The 25,115-nt window shown below is 32.2% G+C and overlaps 3 protein-coding genes across 3 annotated transcripts; 1 reads left to right on the top strand and 2 right to left on the bottom strand.

Annotated features, from left to right (window-relative positions):
- Positions 1-6,232: 6,232 nt before the first annotated feature.
- LOC126682696 (subtilisin-like protease SBT1.4) lies at positions 6,233-8,880 on the bottom strand. Its single transcript, XM_050378444.2, has one exon. It carries the CDS (start codon positions 8,726-8,728, stop codon positions 6,401-6,403), a length of 2,328 nt encoding a protein of 775 aa, XP_050234401.2. The 5' UTR covers positions 8,729-8,880; the 3' UTR covers positions 6,233-6,400.
- Positions 8,881-14,273: 5,393 nt separating this feature from the next.
- LOC130015614 (subtilisin-like protease SBT1.4) lies at positions 14,274-16,818 on the bottom strand. The gene has a single exon (XM_056106056.1). It carries the CDS (start codon positions 16,773-16,775, stop codon positions 14,472-14,474), a length of 2,304 nt encoding a protein of 767 aa, XP_055962031.1. The 5' UTR covers positions 16,776-16,818; the 3' UTR covers positions 14,274-14,471.
- Positions 16,819-21,841: 5,023 nt separating this feature from the next.
- On the top strand, positions 21,842-23,630 carry LOC126683098 (RING-box protein 1a). Its single transcript, XM_050378931.2, has 5 exons — positions 21,842-22,118; positions 22,212-22,262; positions 22,347-22,406; positions 23,147-23,218; positions 23,314-23,630. Exons 1-5 carry the CDS (start codon positions 21,989-21,991, stop codon positions 23,349-23,351), a joined length of 351 nt encoding a protein of 116 aa, XP_050234888.1. The 5' UTR covers positions 21,842-21,988; the 3' UTR covers positions 23,352-23,630.
- The last annotated feature ends 1,485 nt before the right edge of the window (positions 23,631-25,115 follow it).

Here is a 25,115-nt window from a genome sequence, read left to right as displayed (position 1 = left end):
TTTAATAATTTTAGTGACTCACCCTCCTCAACATTCACCATAACCATTTATATTAATTTTTATATGCGTGTTTCACACGTGATTCGTAATATGATTTGTTAAATAATTATAACTATATTTAGTATATATTAGAACAACTGTATTCCTATATATTTAATTAATAATTATTTATAATTATAAATTATATTTAAAATCAAATATCAAATAATAATTAAAATGGTAGTTAATTAAGAATAGTTTATCTTATTTATAGAGAATAATAATAAAAATATGAAAGTATAAGTAGAAAAGTAATTTATTAGAAGTAATTTATTTTAATTTTTTTAAAAAAAATTGATTATAGCTGTAGAAAAGTAATTTATTAGAAATAATTTATTAATTTTTTAAAAAAATTGATTATAGGTGTAAAAAAATAATTAATTCGAAAAGTAATTTTTAAAAGGGTTGGTCGGGTGGTGGTGATCGGAGGTTATGACGCTAGTTTCAGTTAGCGGACGTTTAAGAAGTTTGAACAAGAATTGCACTTAATTTATTTTTTATGAATAAAATTGCACTTAATTGACGAAGCAATCAGTAATTTAGTTTTTGTTTTCGTAAGTAGATCAGGGAATCAGATAAGATATATTAGTGTATTAGTCTGTTCCACGTCAGGTCATCAGATTTAATTTTCGAATTTCCTAAATTCCTTACAAATGTAACTGTTTCGGATTCTATTTAATGAAATTTGACGTATTAAAAAAAACATGCTGAAAAAATACCAACTTTTTTTTTTCAGAAGCAATCTGACCTTATAAAACGTTCAATTTTAGCCTATTTTTTTACTTTTAATAGCACCCTAAATTAAAAAAAATATATACGATTTTATAATTAAAAGGATCAAAATTATCAAAACAACTAAATTTTCAATTTTATTAAATATATCTCTATATTTTTATTATTTATAATTTTTTTTTTATATTTCGTGTCCTCTATTTTAAAATATATTATTTTTTTATATTCATTTCGTGTCATTTCTGTGTTCTGTTTCTGTTTTCTTGCCATGTAGTATTACTCCACAAATTGAGCACATTGTCACGTGAAATCAATTCTTAGCATGGGACTTGGGATTACCTTCACACGTAGCATTGGCAATATTGTTTTTGTATTTTTTAGGTTGATTGTGAATTTATATTTATAAATTTTAATATTTTAATCACTTATACTCCTCAACGTTCATGATACACAAGTACACGTATAAATTAAATTATATTTAAATATATTTTGAAAATAGTATAGTCACTTAATGAATGAAAATTAGTAAGACTTAACTTAAGTGCTTAGATCTTCTGATGTATTTATAAGGTCTCGGCTTTGAGTCACACGAAGCCGAAGCCGTTAATTTTGATTAGCGGACGTTGAAAAAATTTGATAGAGATTTGCACTTAATTGATGAAGCAGTTAGTAATTTAATTTTTATTTTTGTAAGTAGATCTGCAAATCAGATAAGACATATTAGCGTATTAATCTATTTCATGTCAGGTTATCAAATTTAATTTTTGAATTTTCCAATATTTTTTACTAATATAACTGTTTCGGATTTTATTTAATAAAATTTGATGTACTAAAAAAATAGGTAGAAAAAATACCAACCTTTACTTCTTCTTTTTTCAATAGCACTCCGACCTTGTAAAACGTTCAATTTTAGCCTATTTGTTTTTTTTACTTTCAATAGCACCTTAAATTTTAAAAAATAGACGATTTTATAAATAAAAGGATAAAAAATTTCAAAGCAACTAAATCTAAGAATCATCATACTTTTTTCTACTTGGACAAATTCAGACAAGTCCTTTAACTTAAAAAAAATTCAAATTAGTCCTAAATAAAAAATTAATGAAATAGATAATATATTATTAATTTTAAATTTCAACGCCTCCGCTCCAAATTCACTACCGCTGCCGTAGAACCCGCCATCGCCAGACATGTCTACCATCCGACACTCGTCTTCCATGGAAAACGAGCAGCTCGTCCTCCCATAGTAGGACGAGTTATATATGAGAGGACGAGCATGTTATTCATCCTCCACGAGAGAACGAGTAGACCTTCTTGCTCGTCCTCCCATGGATGACGTACGGTGGCGGATCCGAGGGCAGACGAACGGGTGGTGGTGGGTCTGAGAGAGACGAAGACGGTCTGAGGGAGGTGGCGATGGATCAGATACGTTTTAAATAATTTACATTTTTATTTGTATTAGTAGTTTTTTTAATTTGTGGAGAATAGAGTTTATTTGTTATATTTATAACATCAAACGTTATTTAGTGGTAAATATGAAGATTATTTTTTTGAGTTTTATTTAAATGAAAAGAGTTCAGTTTGATGGTTTAAGGTGCTATTGAAAGTTAAAAATACAAATAAGGGTAAAATTGACGAAATTACAACGTCAAGGTGCTCTTGAAAAATAATAAAAGGTCATTAGTTTTTCAATCTATTAGCTTAAAATAAGATAAAAATTTCAATTAATTATAACGAAATTACATCTAACTATGTCAAATATTTTTGTGTATTTTTACAATTTAAACCAAACATTTTTATTTTTATAATACTAATTCCAATTTTATCAATTTTTAAAATCGATGTATTTTTTACTGTAATACCCCAAAATGTTTAATTATCTAATTGGACAACGTGTCCAGTTTTGATTCGACGGAGTGGTGATATCAGAAGAATTTCTGAAAAGATAAAGTAAATAAGTTTCAAGTAGGTCGGTTTTGGGAAATTAACTATGAGAAAATTAAGGTTATATTTCAATTCTAAAGTTAGAATTGGAATTAAAAGGAAAAAATGTCAAGAAAAGTCTAAAATAAAGTATAGGGACCAAAGTGGTAATTTAGCCACTTTGTGTCGAAAATGGAAATTTTGGATTTTGACGGAAAAGTATTAATATCGAGCTTCGTATTATTTATTGGATATAAATAATACGTATAAGTTATACTGAAAGAATTTATCGATTTAGTTATGGACTAAATCGTACGAAAGAAAGTTTAAAAGATGAATGATAGTAAACAAAAAGAATAAGGACCAAAGTGACCCTTTAGCCATTCAATATAAGAAAACAAAATTCAAAGAAAGAAGATCAGAGAAGGATCGAGAGAAATTAGAAAGTTATCGCCGATTACCGTCGTTTCGCCGCCGTTTCTCCGTTCGATGTCCGATTCAAGCGATTCAAGCGGCAATCTCTTCGAATTTGGAAGCTTTATCATCTCCGAGCATTGAACTGAGGTAAGAGGTTGATTATTGGTGAGAAAATGATGAAATAGGTGGCTGTTTTAAAGGATTAGGGAATTAAGCTTAAAATGAATGTTTTTGATGGTTTTTTAATATGGATTTTGTGTAAAAATGATGTCGGGTATGTGCGGGAATGTCTCAAGCAAGTCGGAATGGGTTTTTGATCGATTTTGTGAAGGTTTAAGCTTGCTGTCGACGGCCGCACGACGTGCCAAAAATTGGCACGACGTGCAGCTTGGCACGACGTGCCAATGGTTGACACGACGTGCCAACACCAAGGCAAGGCTGCCTTGGTCGTTTTCGGGCCAGTTGGTGCATAGGAGTTAGACGTATCATATCTTGAGTCCATAAGAGCTTACGGACTCTGAAAATGTGCAATTCGAACATAGAACATGGAGGATATGATTAGTGTTTTGTAATAAATATAACAGATAACTGGAAATCGATAAGAATGAATTGGAAAAACCTAAATCTATAACCTAGGACGTTAGGTTTACGAGGTTCACGTTTATAATCTAAACGAATATTTGGTTTGTATATGTACCAGACGTACCGGCAAGCTACGAGATAGACGTTTTGGGATTAGCAGTGTTTGACCAGCATATCGAGTGCATTATAGATTGGATAGCGGTCACTGTGAGTTGCACTTTACTTTCGTTTATTATATATATATATATATATATATATATATATATATATATATATATATATATATATATATATATTAAAGTTATTTTATGTACATATATATACTGTTTATACACATCGCATAATATATGATTTGATTAAATGTTATATGTTTCTATCAAGTTTATATATGAGAACTAGTATGCGATCCGAAGAAACTAGCTACCTATTAGGTGTCAATAGGCTGTGTGATCACCAGTATTGAGTCAGTCTAGTGTGTTTGCATTTGAGAAATGATTTGATATGTATGGCATGATTTGAATATCAGATAATGATTTGATACGAGTGAGCACTCGGTTACGGTGTAATCTGGAGTCCCCATATCTAGTGGGTTGGACCCACCAGTGAGTTGGACTCACAACTTGAGATTTACGATGGGGTTGAACGATATATGATTATTCAAGAGATGTCGCATGCTAGGATATTAGTTTCGAACAGATCAAATACCTGGTTATATGTTTTACTTTTATATTATTGTCTCTTGAAATGCGATGCTATGTTTTTATAATAATACCGTTAGTAAATGCAAAGTCACTCAGTATTTTCCCAAATACTGACCCCTTACCTTTGATATTTTCAGGTGCTTAGTATGTGGACCTAGTTAGAGGCCAATTTTGAAGTACAGAAGTCAACTGTGTATGTATAGTTTCTGACTTCTGTGAATGCTGCAGTAGTGGTCCCATGTTGACAGAGTCGTAGCCTAGACAGCAGTACATTTTGATTGTACATATTACTTGCTGTCTTCTTTATATTTTTGTAGGCTACGTGTATTATATGTGGTTCACGGCCCCAGATGCCGGTGACATGATCTGAGACACTAACTGATATATATAGTACCGCGAGACCAGTTCGTACAGGGTACGGTAATTAGAGCCCGCGAGGTTAACATAACAGTTAGTGTAAATGTTTATATACATATATATGTTATATACAATTGCTTCTGTTGTGTTGTGTTATATGTTTATTAATCGCGAAAAATTAATTGTGGTTGGCGAAAAATTAATAGTAGTTAAAGGCTTGTTACGGGTTTCGGAGCTAACACTCCCGTTCCCTAGCGCCGGTTGCGGCTCAATATTTTGGGTCGTGACATTTACCGTGCAGAAATGCCACGTTGGAATTTCCAATTACTTGACTTAATGGTGCCAAAAAAATTGAACTTTTTTAATTTAACCTAAATTGATAATTTCGTTGCATTTATATCATATATTTTTCTAATCAGTTTAGAAGTCCTAATGTTCAATTGAATTTATTTACTAACTCCATAATTAGCAAAATTATTTTTTTAAAATTCCAGTTTTTAACTCATTATCTAAAAATGATCAGAAACAATATAAAATTATAATTATATTTTTTCTAATTTTCGGTGGCTAAGGAAAATAAAGTTTGTAGCTATAAATGATTCTAAAAGTCAAATAAAACAAATAGGGATTGGAATTCCCTCAAATTCATTTAAACTTGAGGGAGTCAAGTTGATGATTTACACCGTTCATTGTAAAATGAACAGTATAGATTAAGAAGGTACAATTTTAATCAAATTAATCTACACCGTTTATTTTACTACGAACGGTGTAGATTAAGAACATGACCTCCTCAAGTTTATTTGAATTTGAGGGAATCCCAATTCAACAATAGATAGTGTATTATGAGATAAATAATTGACACAATTAAATTGATTAAAAAAGAAATAGCATTGTAATGAAATTGTCAAAATTGACAAAGATTAATTAATAGACTTTGAACCTTGGATAATTTTGCAATTTAAAAAAAAAATGATTTCTAGACATCTTTAGGATGCTGATTGGAATATTGCCACGTAATTGGATAAAATTGTTATTTTATATTAAATTCTATCGTGTGCCATGTGGAGAAAATTAAATTAGTTTTGAAAAATTGAATAGAATTGCATTTAAATATGAAATTGAGATAGTTTTAAAAAAAATTTAAAAGATTTAGATTAAATTGTAAAAATAAAATTTTAAATTTTTGGCACCATTAAACCCGTAATCAATATGGAGAGGGCAAGTATTTTTTCTACACATTTACTTTTATTTCTTTAACATAGAATATACATAATTTAAATTTTGTAATTTTTTAATATTTTTATATATTTATTTAAATAAATAAATATAAATCTTGTCAGATATCATATTGTAAATATGTTATATGGAGTTTATAATGTAAACATTTTAAATTTTTAACATTTAGTATCTATTTCAGCTAAAGACATTCTTTCAGAATTTATATGAACATTATAATAAACGCACCGTAGATAGAGTCTATAGTATGAAAAAAACACAAATATTATTTCTTTCAAATGCCAATACATTAACTGGAATGACTACTGAAACACTTTTATTCAAGCATACAGTAGGCATATTTCAAGAAATTCAAATTCCCATATCAAATGCTAATTTCTGAGTGTTTAACAGTTAAACAGTCCCCAATCTACAGCTCAAATGGAAGCCTTAGACTCTCCTTGACCTTGTAACCACTTCACAGCAATAGCACTTCTAACAATGTGACTCCCATCACTCCATTCAATTGACCCGAAACTTTGATCGACACTAGACAAACCCGAGCTGGCAGAACTTGAGAACGTAATCTCGTACGACAAACTTTGATTTTCTGCGCTGAACACAAGCGTACTCGGCGAGACTTTAATGTCTATATTTTCAGGAGCATGGACCTTAGCCTCATAAACCGCATCAAGAGAGCTTCCAACAATCTTAACCACCCTTTTATTCGTAACCACATCAGAGTACGATTTCAGTATAACAGAAAACGATGGATAGTTAAGATCGCCCGGACTAGGCAATTTCTCGTTGCAAATATCAGAACTTGTAGCCTCCTTAACAAAAACTGCAATTCGCTTGGAATCATACCCGATTGAGCAAAGAAACGAGATGTAATCACTGATTTCCATGTCGTACACTAGTCCAGGATCAAGAGCACTATTGGGATCGACATGGCCAGCACCACGAACAAAAGGTGTTGCCTCTTCACCACTAGCAAGATCAACAATGGGTTTTCCAGAATTATCCGAGTTATAAGCAGTAGTCATTATAGCTGATTTTATAGCAGCCGGAGACCAATTCGGATAAGCCTTTCTAAGCAAAGCTGCAATTCCACTAACATGTGGACAGGCCATTGATGTGCCTGAAATTATGTTAAATTGAACTCTTCTAGGATCAATGTCTAAACCTGTTGGTGCAGCAGCTCCTGTCCAGGCGGCTAAGATATTGACCCCAGGAGCAATAACATCAGGCTTTAAAATCTCAGGTGTTATACGATTCGGACCGCGGCATGAAAAGGCTGCAACTTGAGGAGATGAAGGTGAATTACCAGTGACTGTTCCATGAAAAACAATTGTTGCAGTAGGAAATTCGTGCGATTTGATGTACTCTCTTAATTTTTTTCCATCAAATGCACCAACTGTAGCAGCGGGAATAAGTTGAGAATCAGCAATAAGGTCTTCGCCAACACTTACCAATATCATTCCGACCCCACCAGCAAGTTTCACCGCGCTTCCTTTCTCTGCTCTCCCATTCTTTCCTCGTTCGCATACCACAATTTTTCCTCGGACTTTCAATGGACTTAAACTACCCGTTAAGCAATACTTATTTCCAACGTCACCACCATATACTAATGGAATCTTAGAACGAGGAAGTGGCTTACCGGAATAAAGAGATGCTCCACTGAAGAGGCTCCCATCGCCGAGGAGAACATCAGCTGGAAACCCTCTATCAATGGTGGAAGCACCAACAGTAAGAATCCAAGGCGCGATATTTACCGCAGTAGAAGGACCTGGACCGGAGTTACCAGCCGAGCAAGAGACGATGATTCCATGCTGTGTAGCTCCGAAAGCACCGATGGCTATTGAATCTTCATCATATTCACGAGCATAACCTTTAGTACCGACAGATAAAGAAATAATATGAACACCGTCTGATATTGCTTGATCCATAGCAGCAAGAGTGTCAGAGTCAGAAACGCCCCCGCTCCCACCAACCTTATAAGCTGCGATTCTAGCCTTGGACGCCACTCCTCGAGCTTCGCCTTGTGCATAATGGAAAAAGCTCGCGTTTTGGACTAAAGAACCCGCAGCAGTTGATGCAGTGTGTGTTCCGTGGCCTAAAGTATCTCTAGGAGATTGTGAATCAGACGATCCATTTACGTTTTTCCCTTGATAAGCAAGAATCCCTTTCATAAAAGCTCTAGCGCCAATAAGTTTCTTATTACAAGAACCAACAGGAAAATCAGCAGATGTCTCACAAACACCTTTCCAATGAGCAGGAACAGAAGTCAAACCCTTGTCCGAGAAACTAGGATGTCCAGGCCAGATACCACTATCAAGAACACCGATGATAACGTCATCACCATAAGCAGCATTAGGCCAGAGACCGTAACTAGAAGAAAGGCCTAAGAAATGAGGAGTACGTGTTGTGTGAAGCTGGCGAATTTCGTCTGGTATAACAGAGATAATGCCCGGAATACGGCGTAGTATTGATGCCTGAGAAGGCGTTAGGTGGGCGGAGAAGCCATTGGCGGCGTGGTTATAGGTGTAGAGGATCTTGGCTTGGTGGTGAGGAGGAGAAGGGAGAGAATTGATAATGGAGTGGTACCAGTCATGGTGAGAGTTAAAAAGAACCGGTTTATGTGACTTTGAAGTGTGGATTATGAAGGTTTTTGGTTGGTTTGATAATGGAGAAGACAAGCTGACAGAGGTAAAAGCAAGAAATAAGAGAAGAAAGTGAAGGAAAGAGATAGAAAAAGTGGCCATTGTTTTTCTGTTTGGCTGCTGAGAAAATGTGGATTTTCTTTTAAACACCACCCTATTGATCCACGTTAGTTAAATTTTTTCCTAATATTCTAATGGGAAATTGTACATTTTGCGTGGTGCCATTAGTAGCAAAATGGCACCAGACGTGCTTTCTATTCTATTTTACATTTTGCGTGGTGCCATTAGTTGTCATGCGAAATCAATTCGTCACATGGGATTACAATTTTTTTATACAGTCGACCCTCTAATAGTTAATATTCTATAAATTAATAATTCTAATAATTAATAGAAAATTGAGAGAACCAACTTCGTTTCACGTCGGATAATTAATAATTCTATTATTTAATAATTAATAAAATTTAAAATATATTCTACATGAATATTAATTATTAGAGAGATTTTTTTAAAGAAATATATAACAATTGATGATTTATTTGAGGTAATACTAACCTTAATTCATAAAATGTAAGTTAAAATACCATCAAATTATGACTTTTTTATTCTTTTGAGAAATTTTAAAAGAAGTTATTAGATAAACAAATTAAAGTAAGTAAAGTATCTCTAGTATTAAAAATATTAAAAATTATTTTACTTTATAAATATAACTTTTTAATAATTATTTTTTAGTTTGATATCAATTGATATTTTTTAAATTGAATATAAAATTATTTCTTTTAAATTGAGTGATTGTAAAGTGTATTTAGTTAGTTTTTTAATAATATAATATTAATATTAGGCCTATTAATGTACATGCTTTAAAATATCTTTTATAATTTTTTTCTATAAATTCAATAAATTAATACTTCTAATAATTAATAAATTTTTGATCCACCATGTGTATTAATTATCAGAGGGTCGACTGTATATCTAATTTTGAAATTTTATTTGTTTGAAAATTTTAGAAAGAAAAAAATATTAAAATTTAAAGTAGATAAAATCAATTGAAAATTTAGAGATCAGATAAATTAAAATTATAAATTTAGAGAACATATAAAATTAAATTAAAATTTAGAAACCAGATAAATCATAAATGTAAAATTCAAGAATCTTAAAATGGATTAATCTGAAAATTAATACCAGGAGAAAAAACTTATTAATGCATTAAACTAGTATTATTTTCCAGATTTGAACATGATATGCTTGCAAAAAGTCTTCACTTTATTGTCCTGCTCTTGGGTGAGGTCTTTTTCATACTAGATTTATTTATACATAGTCATTTAACTATTACAGTATATTTTTAAGTACAGATTATTGGTAGCTCATTAAATTACTATTGCAGGTCAAATGTATATATTTTGATAATTAATTATACATAGTGTGATTCATACTTGTGAACTTAAAAAATTAATAGCAGGAGACAAAGCTTATTAATGAATTTAACTTAAAAAATTAATAGGAGGAGTACTATTATTTTCAGAGTTGGACATGATTTGCTTGCATTCTCTAGATCCAATTATGGAGGTGGAGGAAAGAAAAGGATAGAACTTGGCGAAATTTGGAAGAGGTGGAAAACTTTACATCAACGCTTCGTAGTAGTATTTTTTTTTTTTTTTGGTTAAATAACCTCTAACAGCCATAATAATTTATGTCGCATTTAATGTAGTGATGTTCACATGTTCCTTTCTTGGCAAAATATTCTTTTTTATCCACTATTAATACTCCACGCAAAACCTAAAAATTTCTCGTAAATGAGACATCAAATCACATAGTAATACGGGTGGGGAAAAAAACCGGTTAAACTGATTAACCAAACCGAAATCGCAAAATCAAATTAAAAAATACGGTTAACCGGTCCAAAAGTTTAAATTTAGGTTTTTAATTTTTATAGCTAATGGTTTAGGTTTAGATTTTGGAGTTTTAAAAACCGCGGTTAACCGGTTTATAAATAATATATATATATATATATATATATATATATATATATATATATATATATATATACATACATTTTTAACGATTCAAATAAAATACATTTTATAGTCTACATATATAAACAAATTTAAATTTAAAAATATTTTATTTAAGAATATAATGTTTATATAATATTTTAAAAGAATTTTATTTTTCTTAATAAAATATTTATCTAATTAGAGTAGGAATATATACAATTTTAATAATCAAATAGAATAGAAATTAAAGTTTAATTATTAGACTATATTTAAAATTTTATCTATAATTTTATATTTTTTTGTATCTAATATTTTTAATGATTACATAGTTAAAAACCGCAAAACCAAAAAACCAAACCGTTTTAAATGATTAACCGATATCATGATTAACCGTTTAAAATTTTAAGTTTATATTTAAATTTTAAAAACTATATCAATATAGACCGGTTTATAAATTAGCCTCATGGACCGGTTAAGCGGTCCATGTCCACCCCTACATAGTAGTAGTTACCGTATCGGCATCACAGACAAAGCCCATCGATCACTCAATTCCTAATTAAGAAACACTTCACCAACATAAAACAAAGCAAAAAAAGAATAACACATACCCTTTTGAAATTGTAAATCATTCTATCCTCGTTGGTCATCAATTTCTTCGCCTTTCGAATCTCTTTGATGGTTTTATTGGATTCGTTTTGCATCCTTTGCTTCTAATACTCCTCAGTCCTCCCTCTTAAAATAGACATTCAGGCGGCGTATTAAAAGGATGGTTCAAAGATAAAATGAGGGAAATTTATCTTTATAGTCAATATTTTTTTGGTCAATCGCCTAAAAAGCAAATCTAATTAATAGATAGAGAGAAACCATTTTCTCACCATGAACAATAGTATGAAAAGAGGATCCACAACCAAACACCAAAAGAAGTTAAGAAACAAAATTAATAAATAGAGAGAGAGAAAAAGCAGCAAGTATTAAACCGGGAAATTAGTATATAGTATTAATCGGTTAAACAGGTAGGAGATAACTGCAATTTATATATATAATATTACCGAATTAATAAGTAGCCGGTAATATAATCTAATGGAGCATATTACTATATTAGTTAGAAGATGATCTAATGCATAGGCGGATGTAGGTGCCATATGGACCCCACCTCTTTTGTACAAAATAAAATTTATTTTTGTACATATAAGTTCAAGTTCAGTTTAACGGCAAATAACCATAGACCCGTAAATTGTTCATAAACATTGGTCATACAAGGTTTTTATAGATTATTTTATCACATTTAACTTATAAAAAAAACTACTATCTTAACTCTATTTATTCAATAATTGTTTTTAATATATCTCCTTTTTTAGTTTAAACAAAGAAAATTCTCTTAAAATTTTAAAGATACGCGTGTTCTAAACTATAATTATAACTTTTACATTAAAAATGAATATGTATTATACATCAGTAGTATATTTTAAATTTAAAAATAAAATCATGCAAATTAGTTTAATCTATTGACAAGTACGGCATAGAATATTATAGTATGAAATAACACAAATATTATTTCTTTTAAAACCAATACATATAACTGGAACGTCTCCCTAAATACTTTTATTCATGCATATTCTTTTAATTTTTTGTCCATCATTGGTGCAACTTGATATACTCTTTCAATATGTTTCCATCAACTGCAACCACCGTAGCGGCGGGAATAAGTTGAGAATCGGCAATAAAGTCTTCACCAACACTTACTAATATCATTCCGAGCCCACAAGCAAGTTTCACGTGTGATGTGGAGGTGGTGAATTTGGTCAGGGACGACAGAGATAATGCCGGGAATACGGCGTAGTATTGACGCCTGAGAAGGAGTGAGGTAGGCGGAGAAGCCATTGGCAGCATGGTTATAGGTATGGAGGAGCTTGGCTTGGTGGTGAAAAGAGACAGAATTGAGGATGGAGTGGTGGCGCCAGTGATGGTGAGAAGGGAGAGAATTGATGATGGAGTGGTACCAGTCATTGGGAGAGGTGAAAAGGGTCGGTTTATGAGACTTTGAGGTATGGATTATGAAGGTTTTTGGTTCGTCTGGTGATGGAGAAGACGAGCTGACAGAGGTAAAAGAGAGAATTATGAGAAGAAAGTGAAGGAAAGACATAGTGGAAATGGCCATTGATTGATTTCCGTTTGGCTGCTGGGAAAATGATGATCTTCTTTTGGAGTATTTATAGGGGTGAAATTACATTGATGAAATTAGTTAAAGCAAAATATTTGTTAGTTGATTAGGTACCATTTCTTAATTTTACCTGCTATAAGTAGGTAATTTTAATCCTTCTTCATTTAATTCTTTTCTGGCGTTTTTTTACTTTTGATTCATTCAGAAAACGATTGATAAACTATTTTTTGTGCTCAAAATCCACATAGATAAAAAAATTATGATAATTAGAGATCTAAAAGCCAATCTAAAAATAAAAAAGCAAATAAAACTGGTATTTTTCATACCAAAACAAAACCATCCACTTCAACTTCCATACTAAAACAATTTAGAATGAAAAACGATAAAGCAATTAGTGCTTTCCTCCCCATGAATATTTTTTAAAAAATATAGTTTTATTGTTAAAATTTAAACATTGAGTACTATTTAGAATATGAATTAAAATATATAAAGTATCGATTTGAATTTTTTTCAGTGAAAAAAGACTAATTAAATACTTTCGAGGGTGCAATTGAAAGTCAAAGGTGATAATTTGGGTGCTATTTGGCGATTTTGAAAGGTGAGGATGCAAATGAAGGAGGTTGAAATATAGGGAATTTTCAGGGGTTAACCTATTGTAAAATGTTAATTTATGAAGGTACACTCTTTTTCACACTTAATTAATTTCTTCTTTATCTTCTCTCTTCTTTCCCATACTAAACTGACTTATAACCTTTTTGGCTCATTGTCTTCAGGTCCTTGTAGTGCTGCTCGGAAGTGATTTAATGATACCTATAAAAATAAATAATTATATTTCTATCAAAAACAGAAATAAATGTATCTAAAATTTAATTTAAAAATTTACATTTCAGAACAATTCAAAAGAATATTATTTTTTATATTTATAGAATGCATGGAGTAGTTTATATAGGTTATGACATAAATTAAAAATTCATTAAAATGATAAAATTAAATCATAAATAGTTTAAAAAGGTGAAAACACGTGAGAATGCCCATTTAGATAAATTAAAAACTCATCAACTAAAAGAATAAAATAAAATAAATAGTTTAAAGAAAACAGAAATTCATAAGATATTTTCTTTAGTCCTTTTAATTATTACATGATTCTTTCGATAAATACCTACAATAAATTTTTATTAGGAAAAAGATAAAGTATTAGATTTAAGGATTATTGGGTGAATGAAATTGTTGTTTAGATTGGTAAATAGAGGATTGAAATGAAGTATTAAAAAACGACACACAAAGGATCATATATTTAAAAAAATGGCATAGGAAGGATTGATTTTTTTTGTCACGTAATGAGTAAGTTTATATTGTGACGAAAAAAGAAATTATAAAATACAAAAAGTTGGTTATCAAACTGCAAAAAGTCTATAACTCGGTAATTACAAAATATTTTAACCCCCATATGTATATTGTTCATCTATAGACAAGTATGAAATAGTTAGATGAAGTATTTTGATTAGCAATGGGAGTATTTTATTCCAGTATGAAAAAATACAAACTTTATTTCTTTCAATTCCAATAAATTTACTTGGAATCTCTCCTGAAACACTTATTCATGCATACAAGTAAATTAGAAAAATTCAAATTCCCATATCAAATGCTAATTTTTGTGTGTTTGCAACAATTAAACAATCCCCAAATCTACAGCTCAAATGGAAGCCTTAGCCTCTCCTTGACCTTGTAGCAACTTCACAGCAATAGCACTCCTAACAACGTGACTCCCATCACTCCATTCAATTGACCCAAAACTTTGATCAATAATAGACCCACCAGAGCTGGCAGAACTCGAAAACGTAATCTCGTACGACAAACTTCGATTCTTTGCGCTGAACACAAGCGTACTCGGCGAGACCTTAATGTCAACATTTTCAGGAGCATTCACCTTAACCTTATACACAGAACTAAGAGATCTACTAACAATCTTAACCACCCTTTTATACGTAACCACATCAGAGTCCGATTTCAAAACAACCGAAAATGACGGATAGTTCAGATTGCCTGGAGTAGTCAATTTCTCGTCGCAAATATTAGGACTTGTAGCTTCCCTAACAAAAGCTGCAATTCGCTCCGAATCATACCCGCTTGAGCAAAGAAACGAGATATAATCGCTAGTTTCAATGTCGTACACTAGTCCCGGATCAAGAGCAGAATTGGGATCGACATGGCCAGCACCATGAACAAAAGGTGTTGACTCTTCACCACTAGCAAGGTCAAGAATATTGTTTCCAGAATTATCCAAGTTATAAGCAGTAGTCATTAGAGCTGATTTTATGGCAGCAGGAGACCAATTCGGATATGCTTTTCGAAGCAAAGCTGCAATTCCACTAACATGTGGACATGACATTGAAGTGCCTGAAATTATGTTAAATTGAACTCTTATAGGATCAGCTCCTGTCCAACCGGCTAAGATATTGACTCCAGGAGCTATAACATCAGGCTTTAAAATCTCCGGTGTTACATGATTCGGACCGCGGCTTGAAAAGGATGCAACTCGAGGAGATGAAGGTGAATTGCCAATTACAGTACCATGAAAAATAATTGTTGCAGTAGGGTTTCGGTTCATTTTGATGTAATTTTTGATTTTGTTTCCAGCAATTGCACCAACCTCAGTGGCGGGTATAAGATGAGCATCAGCCCTAAGCTCTTCGCCAATATTTGTCAAAATCATTCCGAGCCCACCCGCACTTTTCACCGCACTTTCTTTCTCGGCTCCCCCAATTCTTCCTTGATCACATACCACAATTTTTCCTCGTACTTGTGACGGACTTAATCTACCCGTTAAACAATACCTATTTCCAACATCACCGCCATATACTAATGGAAGCTTTGAACCAGGAAGTGGCTTACCGGAATAGAGAGACACTCCGCTGAAGACGCTCCCATCTCCGAGGACAACATCAGCTGGAAAATCTCTATCAATGGTGGAAGCACCAACGGTAAGAATCCAAGGTGCGATATTTACAGCAGTAGATGGACCTGGACCGGAGTTACCAGCTGAGCAAGAGACAATAATTCCATGCTGTGTAGCTCCAAAAGCACCGATGGCAAGTGAATCTTGATCGTATGGAGGAGCATCGCCATTAGCACCGACAGATAAAGAAATAATATGAACACCGTCTATAACTGATTGATCCATAGCAGCAAGAATGTCGGAGTCGGAACAGCCAACACTCCAACAAATCTTATAAGCTGCAATTCTTGCCTTCCACGCCATACCTCGAGCTTCACCCTTTGCATAACTTAAAAAGCTCGCGTTACGGACTAAAGAACCAGCAGCAGTCGAAGCAGTGTGTGTTCCATGTCCTTCAGTATCTCTCGGAGAATGTGAATCAGCCGATTCATCAACATTTTTCCCTTGATATGTAAGAATCCCTTTATCAAAAGATCTAGCGCCAATAAGTTTTTTATTACAGGTCCCGACAGGAAAATCAGCAGATGTCTCACAAATGCCTTTCCATTGTTTAGGAACAGGAGTCAAACCATTGTCCGAGAAACTAGGATGTCCTGGCCAAACACCAGTATCAAGAACACCGATGATGATGTCGTCGCCATAAGCACCATTAGGCCAGAGACCAGAATTAGAAGAAAGACCTAAGAATTCAGGAGTATGCGTTGTGTGGAGCTGGCGAATTTGGTCTGGGATAACAGAGATAATGCCAGGAATACGGCGTAATATTGACGCCTGAGAAGGAGTCAGGTGGGCGGAGAATCCATTGGCGGCGTGGCTATAGGTGTAGAGGATCTTGGCTTGGTGGTGAGGAGGAGAAGGGAGAGAATTGACAATGGAATGGTACCAGTCATGGTGAGAGGTGAAGAGGATCGGTTTATGTGAATTTGAAGTGTGGATTATAAAGGTTTTTGGTTGGTTTGGTAATGGTGAAGACAAACTGACAGAGGCAAAACAAACAAAGAAGACAAGAATATGAAGGAAAGACATAGAGGAAGTAGCCATTGTTTTCCTGAGAAATTGGAAATTTTCTTTTGGAGTTTGGGTTCTGACATATCAGTTATTTGTAGTAGGAACGAAACTGTCTAGACAGCACCTTATTGGTCCAAATAAAGTCAAATCTTGTGGTCGTTTTTTAATGTTAAAATTATACTAAAAAATAATAATTGGATTGCTATGGGTTTTGAACATTTGGCGTCGTGGCATTAGTTGCAAAATGACATCAGACGTGCTATCCATGTACTGGTATTTTATTCACTTATAATCCAAACGAATCGTGTAAATAACTAACTATTGCCAATATAATTATCTACTCAGAACTATATCCGTTCACCAATTGTTTTCAATGATGTATTTTACTCCATAATTGATCTTGTTGACATATGAAATCAATTAATCACATGGGGTGATGGATTAACTTCTCACGTAACGTGAGTACTTACTCCTAACGACGAGTTATAATAATTTAAATAATACAAGTGCCTGTTAGAATTTTATTAAAATTGCATGTCCGATTTTTTTATAGAGGCGGCTCTTTCTTTGTAATTATCAAAAGAAAGAACTCTTTTCATTTTTTTTCTTTACATATATTAAAATTATATTTTTATACTATAAATGCATTTTATTTTATGTCTTTATTTTATCTTTAAAATATGATATGGTCAATATAATAATTAATTTTATTTTTGATTTATATTTCAAATTCATTAGTATTAAAAAATATGAATAACATGTGGATTAAAGCTAACACGAATGCGGCAACTTTTTCAAATGATTCAAATGTTGAAACTGTTTGTGTAGCGCGAGATGCCGCTGGCAAGTTTTTGCAAGATCAAGTTAGAAAGCTGAAGAGATCAATGTTGTCTCATAATGCCAAATTGTTGCAATTTGAAAAATTTAAAATTGGCTAAAAGGTAAATTGAATGTTATTATTGAAGCATATATTTTATGGAGGTTATTAGCAAGCTTAAAAATTTAAACTGGGGTGATAATTATTTGTTATTAGCCAAAAGTACAATAATTTAAACTAAAAATTTTGCAAATTAGGTAGTGCATGTATTTGTCCAATCTCTCACTTCTATATCACATTATAGGGAATGACTATCCAACTGCCTTGAATTCCTAAATAATTTACTTGGTTTCGGATTTGAGTTAATGCTATAACTTCTGAGATTAAAAAACAACTAAAAAAGACATCACAGAGTGTACAAGGAACAAACAAAATAAAATGAAGCTGTAATATTTTAAACTAAATATCCAATAACTGTTTTTTAGGCTAAACGTATGCGTATTGTCTATGAATCAGAATTTGACATTTCAATTATTTACATTCCTCAAGATTTTTTTTTTTTGAGAATAATAAAAATTTCATTAATAGACAAATAAAAATACAACTTGATCAAAAATTGAATAAATCAATACATTCAAGAAGTATAATAATAGAACATCAGTAAAATAACAGAAAATCATATCTAATTTCTTCAATCGCATTGACGGAGCTATTTGAGTATGCAACTCGGCGATCCGTCCGCTCCACTCGAAGGTTATTTTAAACTACAAACCGACTCTTTGGTCTTTGAATGAGTCCGATTGAAAGAATATTAAAAATAAGATTTCTACTGATAGCACTTCAGATCTACGCTCCGTAGATAATTCCATCAAGGAAATAGAAAAACCCATAAAGGGTAAGAGCCAGAACTCCACAAAGGAAGACAAAACATCCATAAAGGAAGAAAGAAAAATACCAACAGATCTCAGATCTGTAATTATTGACGGAAAATAAACTAAATACGAGATTTGAACAGAAAGCGAGAAGGTAGGGAGGGGATTTTGAACCAAAAAGTGGCCAAAATCACCTCCCTCTTGTTGCGGCTAGGGTTTCTGAAAAGAAAGAGAGAATTTAAAGAGATGAGAGAAAATTTCCAATTTTTTATTATTTTCGTTATACATTCCTCAAGATTCACTATAATCATTTACATATAGTATTAATTTATTATAGTTAAACACATTTTAAAAAATCATGACCATTTAACAAATAAACTATTTAACCTTTTAAAATTTAATAAATGACCAAATACCTTTTTATATTTTTTATGGTAAATTAACACAAATATTTAAATTTAATTGTTAATTTATTTTTTATTATTGATTTTAATTTTTTTATAAAGTAATTTTAATACGTCTTATTGTTCATGTGTCGGATTCGGGCCGGACCCATTGACTTTTTAACTTTTTATGTCAAATCCAGACTTCATATTTTTACTCAAATTCAATCCTTCCTCTTCGGACCCGGATTATTTTCGAATTTATATGATGAATTCTAGGAGATTCTTATCTTTATAACTTAGTTTATTATTCTTTTTATTTTTCATATACATATAGATATTTATTTTTCATATACATATAAATATCCCTTCAACACAACATAAGTCATCGAAAAGATCTCGGAGACGCACCAAGTAAAGCACGAAAGCCACGATCCTTCAAAAAATGGATTCCTATTCGAAGAGTGCATACGCGCATGGATAAGCCCATACTAACCCGTCAATTTGGGATCCAATTCAGAATATTGCTTAAGAGGTGTCAGAAAAGAAGTAGAGAAGTAATGAATAAAAGTCTAATCCGAAGTTTCCGTAGAAGTATACATCAGACCTCTTTCCTTCATAATAAAAAAATTATGAACAGTTGTTAGAAAAGTCAGATTCAGTCTATTACTATTCCTAACAGTTTGAAAAGAAGGAATATTAGAGATTTCTCCATAACCGATGTCTACATCAGACTTCTGTGATTATGAACAAATAAAATTCGGAATAATTTTTTTCTAACTGAAACTGGAAGAGGAATAGAAGGAATAGAATGTTACGCCATGGAAGGGTTTACTCCTATTCCGACTATAATACATGCTGCTACCATGGTAGTGGCATGAATTTTTCTTGTACCTCGACTTTTTCTTCTTTTTATAGTCACACCTTACATAATGAATTTGTTTCCCTGTTTTTTAAGAAAACGGTTGGTGCCTTTGAAGTGTGTGCGAGCGTGCCAGAGGTTGGACCTCAATTTTTTTTTTTGATAATTAGGTTGGACCTCAAATTGAAAATTAAAAAATTGATCAAGCGATTGTGACTGATTTTCAAAGGACGTAAAAAATCTAAATGGTTCGTAAAGAAAAACTCCTGAAGAACTTTAAAAACAAGAATAAACTTCTGCAATTAAAATCTAGAATTCAACACTGTAAATGAAACTATTACTGTTGAATGTAACGTCAAAAACAAAAGATTGAAAATGCGAAAACTGTAAATTGTTTACAAAGGATTTCATAAAATAAAAGCTTTTAGTGTTGATAATCTCCTTGAGTTTTTGTTGAATTTGGCTGGGGATTCAAATCGTTGTCTTCTTCTCCCTTTTATACTGTTAGGTGATAACTGCTTCTTTAACTGCCCACGTCTTCACAGTTGTTTCCCATTTCTAAAAACTGCTCCTGAACTATCGCTTTACGAAAAGCACGTGACTTTCTGAGCTTTGGCAATTGAACTTCTGACAAAAAATACCCTTGGGCTTCTGGCCTTTTGAGCTTCAGCTTCTGCTTTCCAAGTCATATTGTTTGAACTTTCAAGATTTAAACTCTAAAATTAATGGTGAAATCAACTTCTGAAATTTATCTTCCTGTCAAAGGTCAAGGATTCTGAAATCAAATTAATCTTCGATCAAAGGTCAAGGTCAAAACCTCTGAGATTAATGGTCAAACCTCTGAAATTAACTTCTCAAATGTCAAGGCTTCTGAAATCAAATTAATCTTCTGTCAAAGGTCAAGGTCAAAATCTCTGAAATTAACGTCTCAAATGTCAAATCTTCTGAAATCAAATTAATCTTTTGTCAAAAATCAAGGTCAAAAACCTTTGAGATTAATGGTCAAACCTCTGAAATTAACTTCTCAAAGGTCAAATCTTCTGAAATCAAATTAATCTTATGTCAAAGGTCAAGGTCAAAATCTCTGAGATTAATGGTCAAACCTCTGAAATCTTTGGAATTCTCCACGTAGCTTTTTCTATCTTTTTAAAAGAATATGGGCTTTATGGTCTTCGGGCTATATTTTTAATTTTGGCATAAACAAAATCTAATAGCTTTGATATATATAATAACAGTATTTTAGAAGTTAATTTAGTTGTGGCTTAGAAAGATATTAAAAGAAGTTTAGTCTATTCTACAATGTCTCAATTAGATTATATGATGTTAGCTTCAGGTATGGGATCTTATCGAGTTATTTTATTTCACTTGATTAATCATACATATTCGAAAGCATTATTGTTAGGAATGTCGTTTATTTGGCTTGTTCCTGTTTAAACGGACTCGGTTAATCCTGTCTTTCTTTGATAAGAATCAATACGATCTTTATAAGACCACTCTTTTGAATGAAAATCAATAGGATCGAAAAACACCATCTCTTCATCCATGAGATTCTAAGTGCCTAAGTCTATCGAAAATTCAATTTTACCTAAACTATTTTCAAATGATATTCACATTGTTCATAAACATGTATAAAATAAAACTCTGACTCCGCCCATAAAATGGTTGGCTTTTTTCAAGCTCGGGCTCGGACATAACTTTTTCAAAATTACATAAAAAATCGTAGAAAAATAAAGAGTCTGAGCCTGGCCGTAAAATAATGGGCTTTAACTCAGACTCTATTTTAAGTATGCCTTAAAATTAAAAAAATCATTGCCGAAACGCAACTCTACATGAACGGGTCTAGACGAATAGATAACGAAACTCATGAACATGTATACTTCTCACTTTTATGACTGTTATTTCATACATTGGCTATATTATATCATATTTATAACAAAATAATGAACATCTGCGATAAAAAAAAATAATAATAATTTTATTTTTTAATTATTAATTGTTTTAAATAACTAACTCAATATTAATTTATTGCACGAATAACATACACGAAAGTTGCGTCAATAATCTTTTCTCTTTTATTTGTCTCGATAAAATTAAATAAAAAAAAAAATCGAACGGGCCTCGGTTAAACAGAGAGTGCTACATAATACTACATTGCTGCCAGCTGCTAACGACGAGTCGTAAGGTCTCTGAAAAGAATACCACCAACCAACCATCGTGTTTCCTCTCTCAAGCTTTGCAACACACTGCAGTTAGATTCGTCGAACCCTAAAATATTTTCCTCTTCTTTTCTCGAACACAAATTCTCCGTCGGTATGGATACAGATGTAACCATGGTCCCCGCCGGCGAGGCCAGCTCAAGCGCTGCCGGACCTTCATCTTCAACCAAGAAGCCTAAGCAATTCGAAATTAAGAAGTGGAATGCCGTCGCCCTTTGGGCCTGGGGTCTGTTGAACTCTCTGATTATCAATTGCATTTTATTGTAATTTTTTTTTTTTTATTGTTAAATTTGAGGTTTATTATTTTGATTTTTTGCAGATATTGTTGTTGATAACTGTGCAATTTGTAGAAACCATATCATGGATCTATGTGAGTTTATTTTTAAGTTTTGATTTGAATTGTTAATGATTAATTGGAGGTTTTTGATTGTGTTTTTGGATTTGGTATGGTTAGGTATTGAGTGCCAAGCAAATCAAGCTAGTGCTACAAGCGAGGAGTGCACTGTTGCCTGGGGTATGTATCAGTCAATGTCTTATAATCGAGGCTTTTAATTTTCTGTTGGATATCGAATTTTTCGCCCTTTGTAAAACATGATTTTCAAGTTTTTAGTGTGCTTTCGTGACTGTGCACAATGACAAATAGTGTACTCGGATAGTGTTTTTACCTTGTTTATTACTGAGGTGTTAGCTAGGTGATTTATACGTAGTAATGCTGTCAGGTTTATCCCAGGTCTTGAAAATGTTTATATTTGTTATTAACTTGAGCTTCTTTTCGTTATCGTAAAGTTCTTTTTATTGTAAGATAAGTCTATCGTCTGATTGTGAACAATGCTTGGAGTGCTTCTATGCTAAGCATCTGTTGTTGGATTATATGATCTTACACTTCACGGCATGAAGGATATTTTCTCTTAGGCTATGTTTGGTTCATAGAATAGGTGGGGAATAGAATAGTTTTTCTTTGCTTTATGGAATTGTTATTCCATGATTTTATGGAATAAGTACTCCTCTCAATATTCCATTTCATGAACCAAACATAACCTTAGTACTCTTCTCTTCGTGAGATATTTCTTTAGCTCGAGTTTGTGTCTGGAATGTCAATTTCATCTTGATTACTCGCATTTTTTTATTTAAGCTTTATCGACTACTCCACTTCTTAATTTGCAAAATGCTGATAAAACACATTATTTTAAACTTACTGATTAGTTGATTTGTCAAGTTCTTGTATGACCTAAAGGACTGTTTCTGCATTGACAGGCGTGTGCAATCATGCTTTCCACTTTCACTGCATCAGCCGGTGGCTTAAAACTCGTCAAGTGTGCCCTCTTGGTATATTTTCATGAATTTTGTTACCAACACTTTGAACTCTGGTATTATATGGTTACAAATTCATCAACTCTAATATTCCTATACTGTCATTGCAGATAATAGTGAATGGGAATTCCAAAAGTATGGCCATTAGATTCAATAACAACAAGCAGGGCATATGGTTCAAAGTTTTAAAGTTTCACCTTGATCAATGCCCGGAAGTGAAGTACAGCCAGGAAAAAAAAGACATTTGTGTCCATTAACTTAATATTGTTATAGTTCTTTATCATTCGCATTTTGGAGGACCAACAATCATATGTTTCTGAAATGTTCTGGCAGTCTCTGTACCCAAGTTCCATGGTCTAATTTGCAGTTTCCGTATACCTGCTATTCGCTTTAATGATGCAATGTTATGATCTTTCTAGTTTTGTGAGTGCTTTAGGGTTATTTTGATATCTATTATTTTCGAAGACAACTTTTTTTTGAAAGTTTTGAAATGTTCTTCACTTGCTTGGGATATTTATATCGGTGTCGACACTATTATATTGTTTGCTATATATATATTATGATGTGTGCTATATTTCAGGTCTAGAGTAAATAGTAATTTTCATGAACATTGGTTTATTGTCGTTTAGGAAAGATTTACATGTTTTTTGAGCTTATATGTGTTGCATACAATGGATTAAAGTATTTGAGGCGCTTGTAACTCATGTTGAACGGAAAAAATTGCTAAAGTATTATTATGTTTTGGGATTTTATCTCCTTTTTTAACATGTTTCCAGAACTTCAAAATTTATTCATAATATTCTTTAGGGCTATGTACGGGTCTTGGAGATCTTTGAATCCGGACCAAAAATTGTATTGAGAGTATCTCCTTATTCCAGTTGTAAAGCGGAATAAGAGAGGACCCGAAAAATATCTATTGACTTTCTCCTAATCAAACGATCAAAAATTTAATTGGTATGATTTTGGATATTAGGTCAATCTCTATACTGAAAAATTGATATTAGAACTGAATCATTTATATTTTAATTATTTATGTATGTATATTGTTCTATTTTATAATTTAATACTACTTATTATTGATGTAGTTCAAAAACTTCAAAAATATATCGCAACTACATCTTTGATATGAAGCATATAAAGTAAAAAAAATTGAACCTCTGCCAACATTTGAGATATATCTTTGATATCAGACACCACCTTTCATTTCTTTTGAAAAATAACATCAGTGACATTTGTGCTGATGTGTCATGACACGTGGCAGATCTATTGGATGTCCAAGTACAAAATTTTACTGAAAAATGTGCCCATGATGAAATTAAAAATAAATGTGCGGTGTCTATAATTGACACTAGGGGTGAGCATTAAACGGTCAAAACCGAATAACCGAACCGAACCGAACCGAATTAATCAAACCGAAATATAATTTGAAAATATGGTTCGGTTACGGTCCGAATTTTTAAAATTTTGACTATTCGGTTCGGTTTACGGTTTTTATAAAAAAATAACCGTAATAACCGAACCGACCGTATTTAAAAATTATGTTGTTTTAAACTTTCATATACACACATTTATATATTAAACTTATTTAATTTTATAGTTTTATAATAAAAAACGATAAATATAGATTTAATTTAAAGCACATGTACTCTCTAGGTTAAATTTTTCCATTTTTTTTATTTATTTTTTAAAAAACTGTTTTTTTTTTCTTTCTAAAAACCATACAAAAAGTATTACGGTTTTCGACCGAACCGAACCGAACCGAACCGTAATATTTCGGTTTGGTTAATACGGTTTTGATATAATTTGGTTAATATGGTTCGGTGACCGAAATTTTTAAAAAACCGAACGGTTTTGAATTTTTGGGCGGTTCGATGACCGAACCGACCGTTGCTCACCCCTAATTGACACGTCT

The sequence above is a fragment of the Mercurialis annua genome, linkage group LG5 (assembly GCF_937616625.2).
Source record: "Mercurialis annua linkage group LG5, ddMerAnnu1.2, whole genome shotgun sequence".
Taxonomy (NCBI): Eukaryota; Viridiplantae; Streptophyta; class Magnoliopsida; order Malpighiales; family Euphorbiaceae; genus Mercurialis; species Mercurialis annua.
This window is presented reverse-complemented; position numbering and strand designations above follow the sequence as displayed.

Excerpts from the sequence above, each read along its gene's own strand:
- LOC126682696 (XM_050378444.2), bottom strand. The coding sequence starts at position 8,728 with ATGGCCACTTTTTCTATCTCTTTCCTTCACTTTCTTCTCTTATTTCTT.
- LOC130015614 (XM_056106056.1), bottom strand. The coding sequence starts at position 16,775 with ATGGCTACTTCCTCTATGTCTTTCCTTCATATTCTTGTCTTCTTTGTT.
- LOC126683098 (XM_050378931.2), top strand. The coding sequence starts at position 21,989 with ATGGATACAGATGTAACCATGGTCCCCGCCGGCGAGGCCAGCTCAAGC. Across the intron at positions 22,407-23,146 it reads GGAGTGCACTGTTGCCTGGG|GCGTGTGCAATCATGCTTTC; the intron begins GTATGTATCAGT and ends CTGCATTGACAG. Across the intron at positions 23,219-23,313 it reads TCGTCAAGTGTGCCCTCTTG|ATAATAGTGAATGGGAATTC; the intron begins GTATATTTTCAT and ends CTGTCATTGCAG.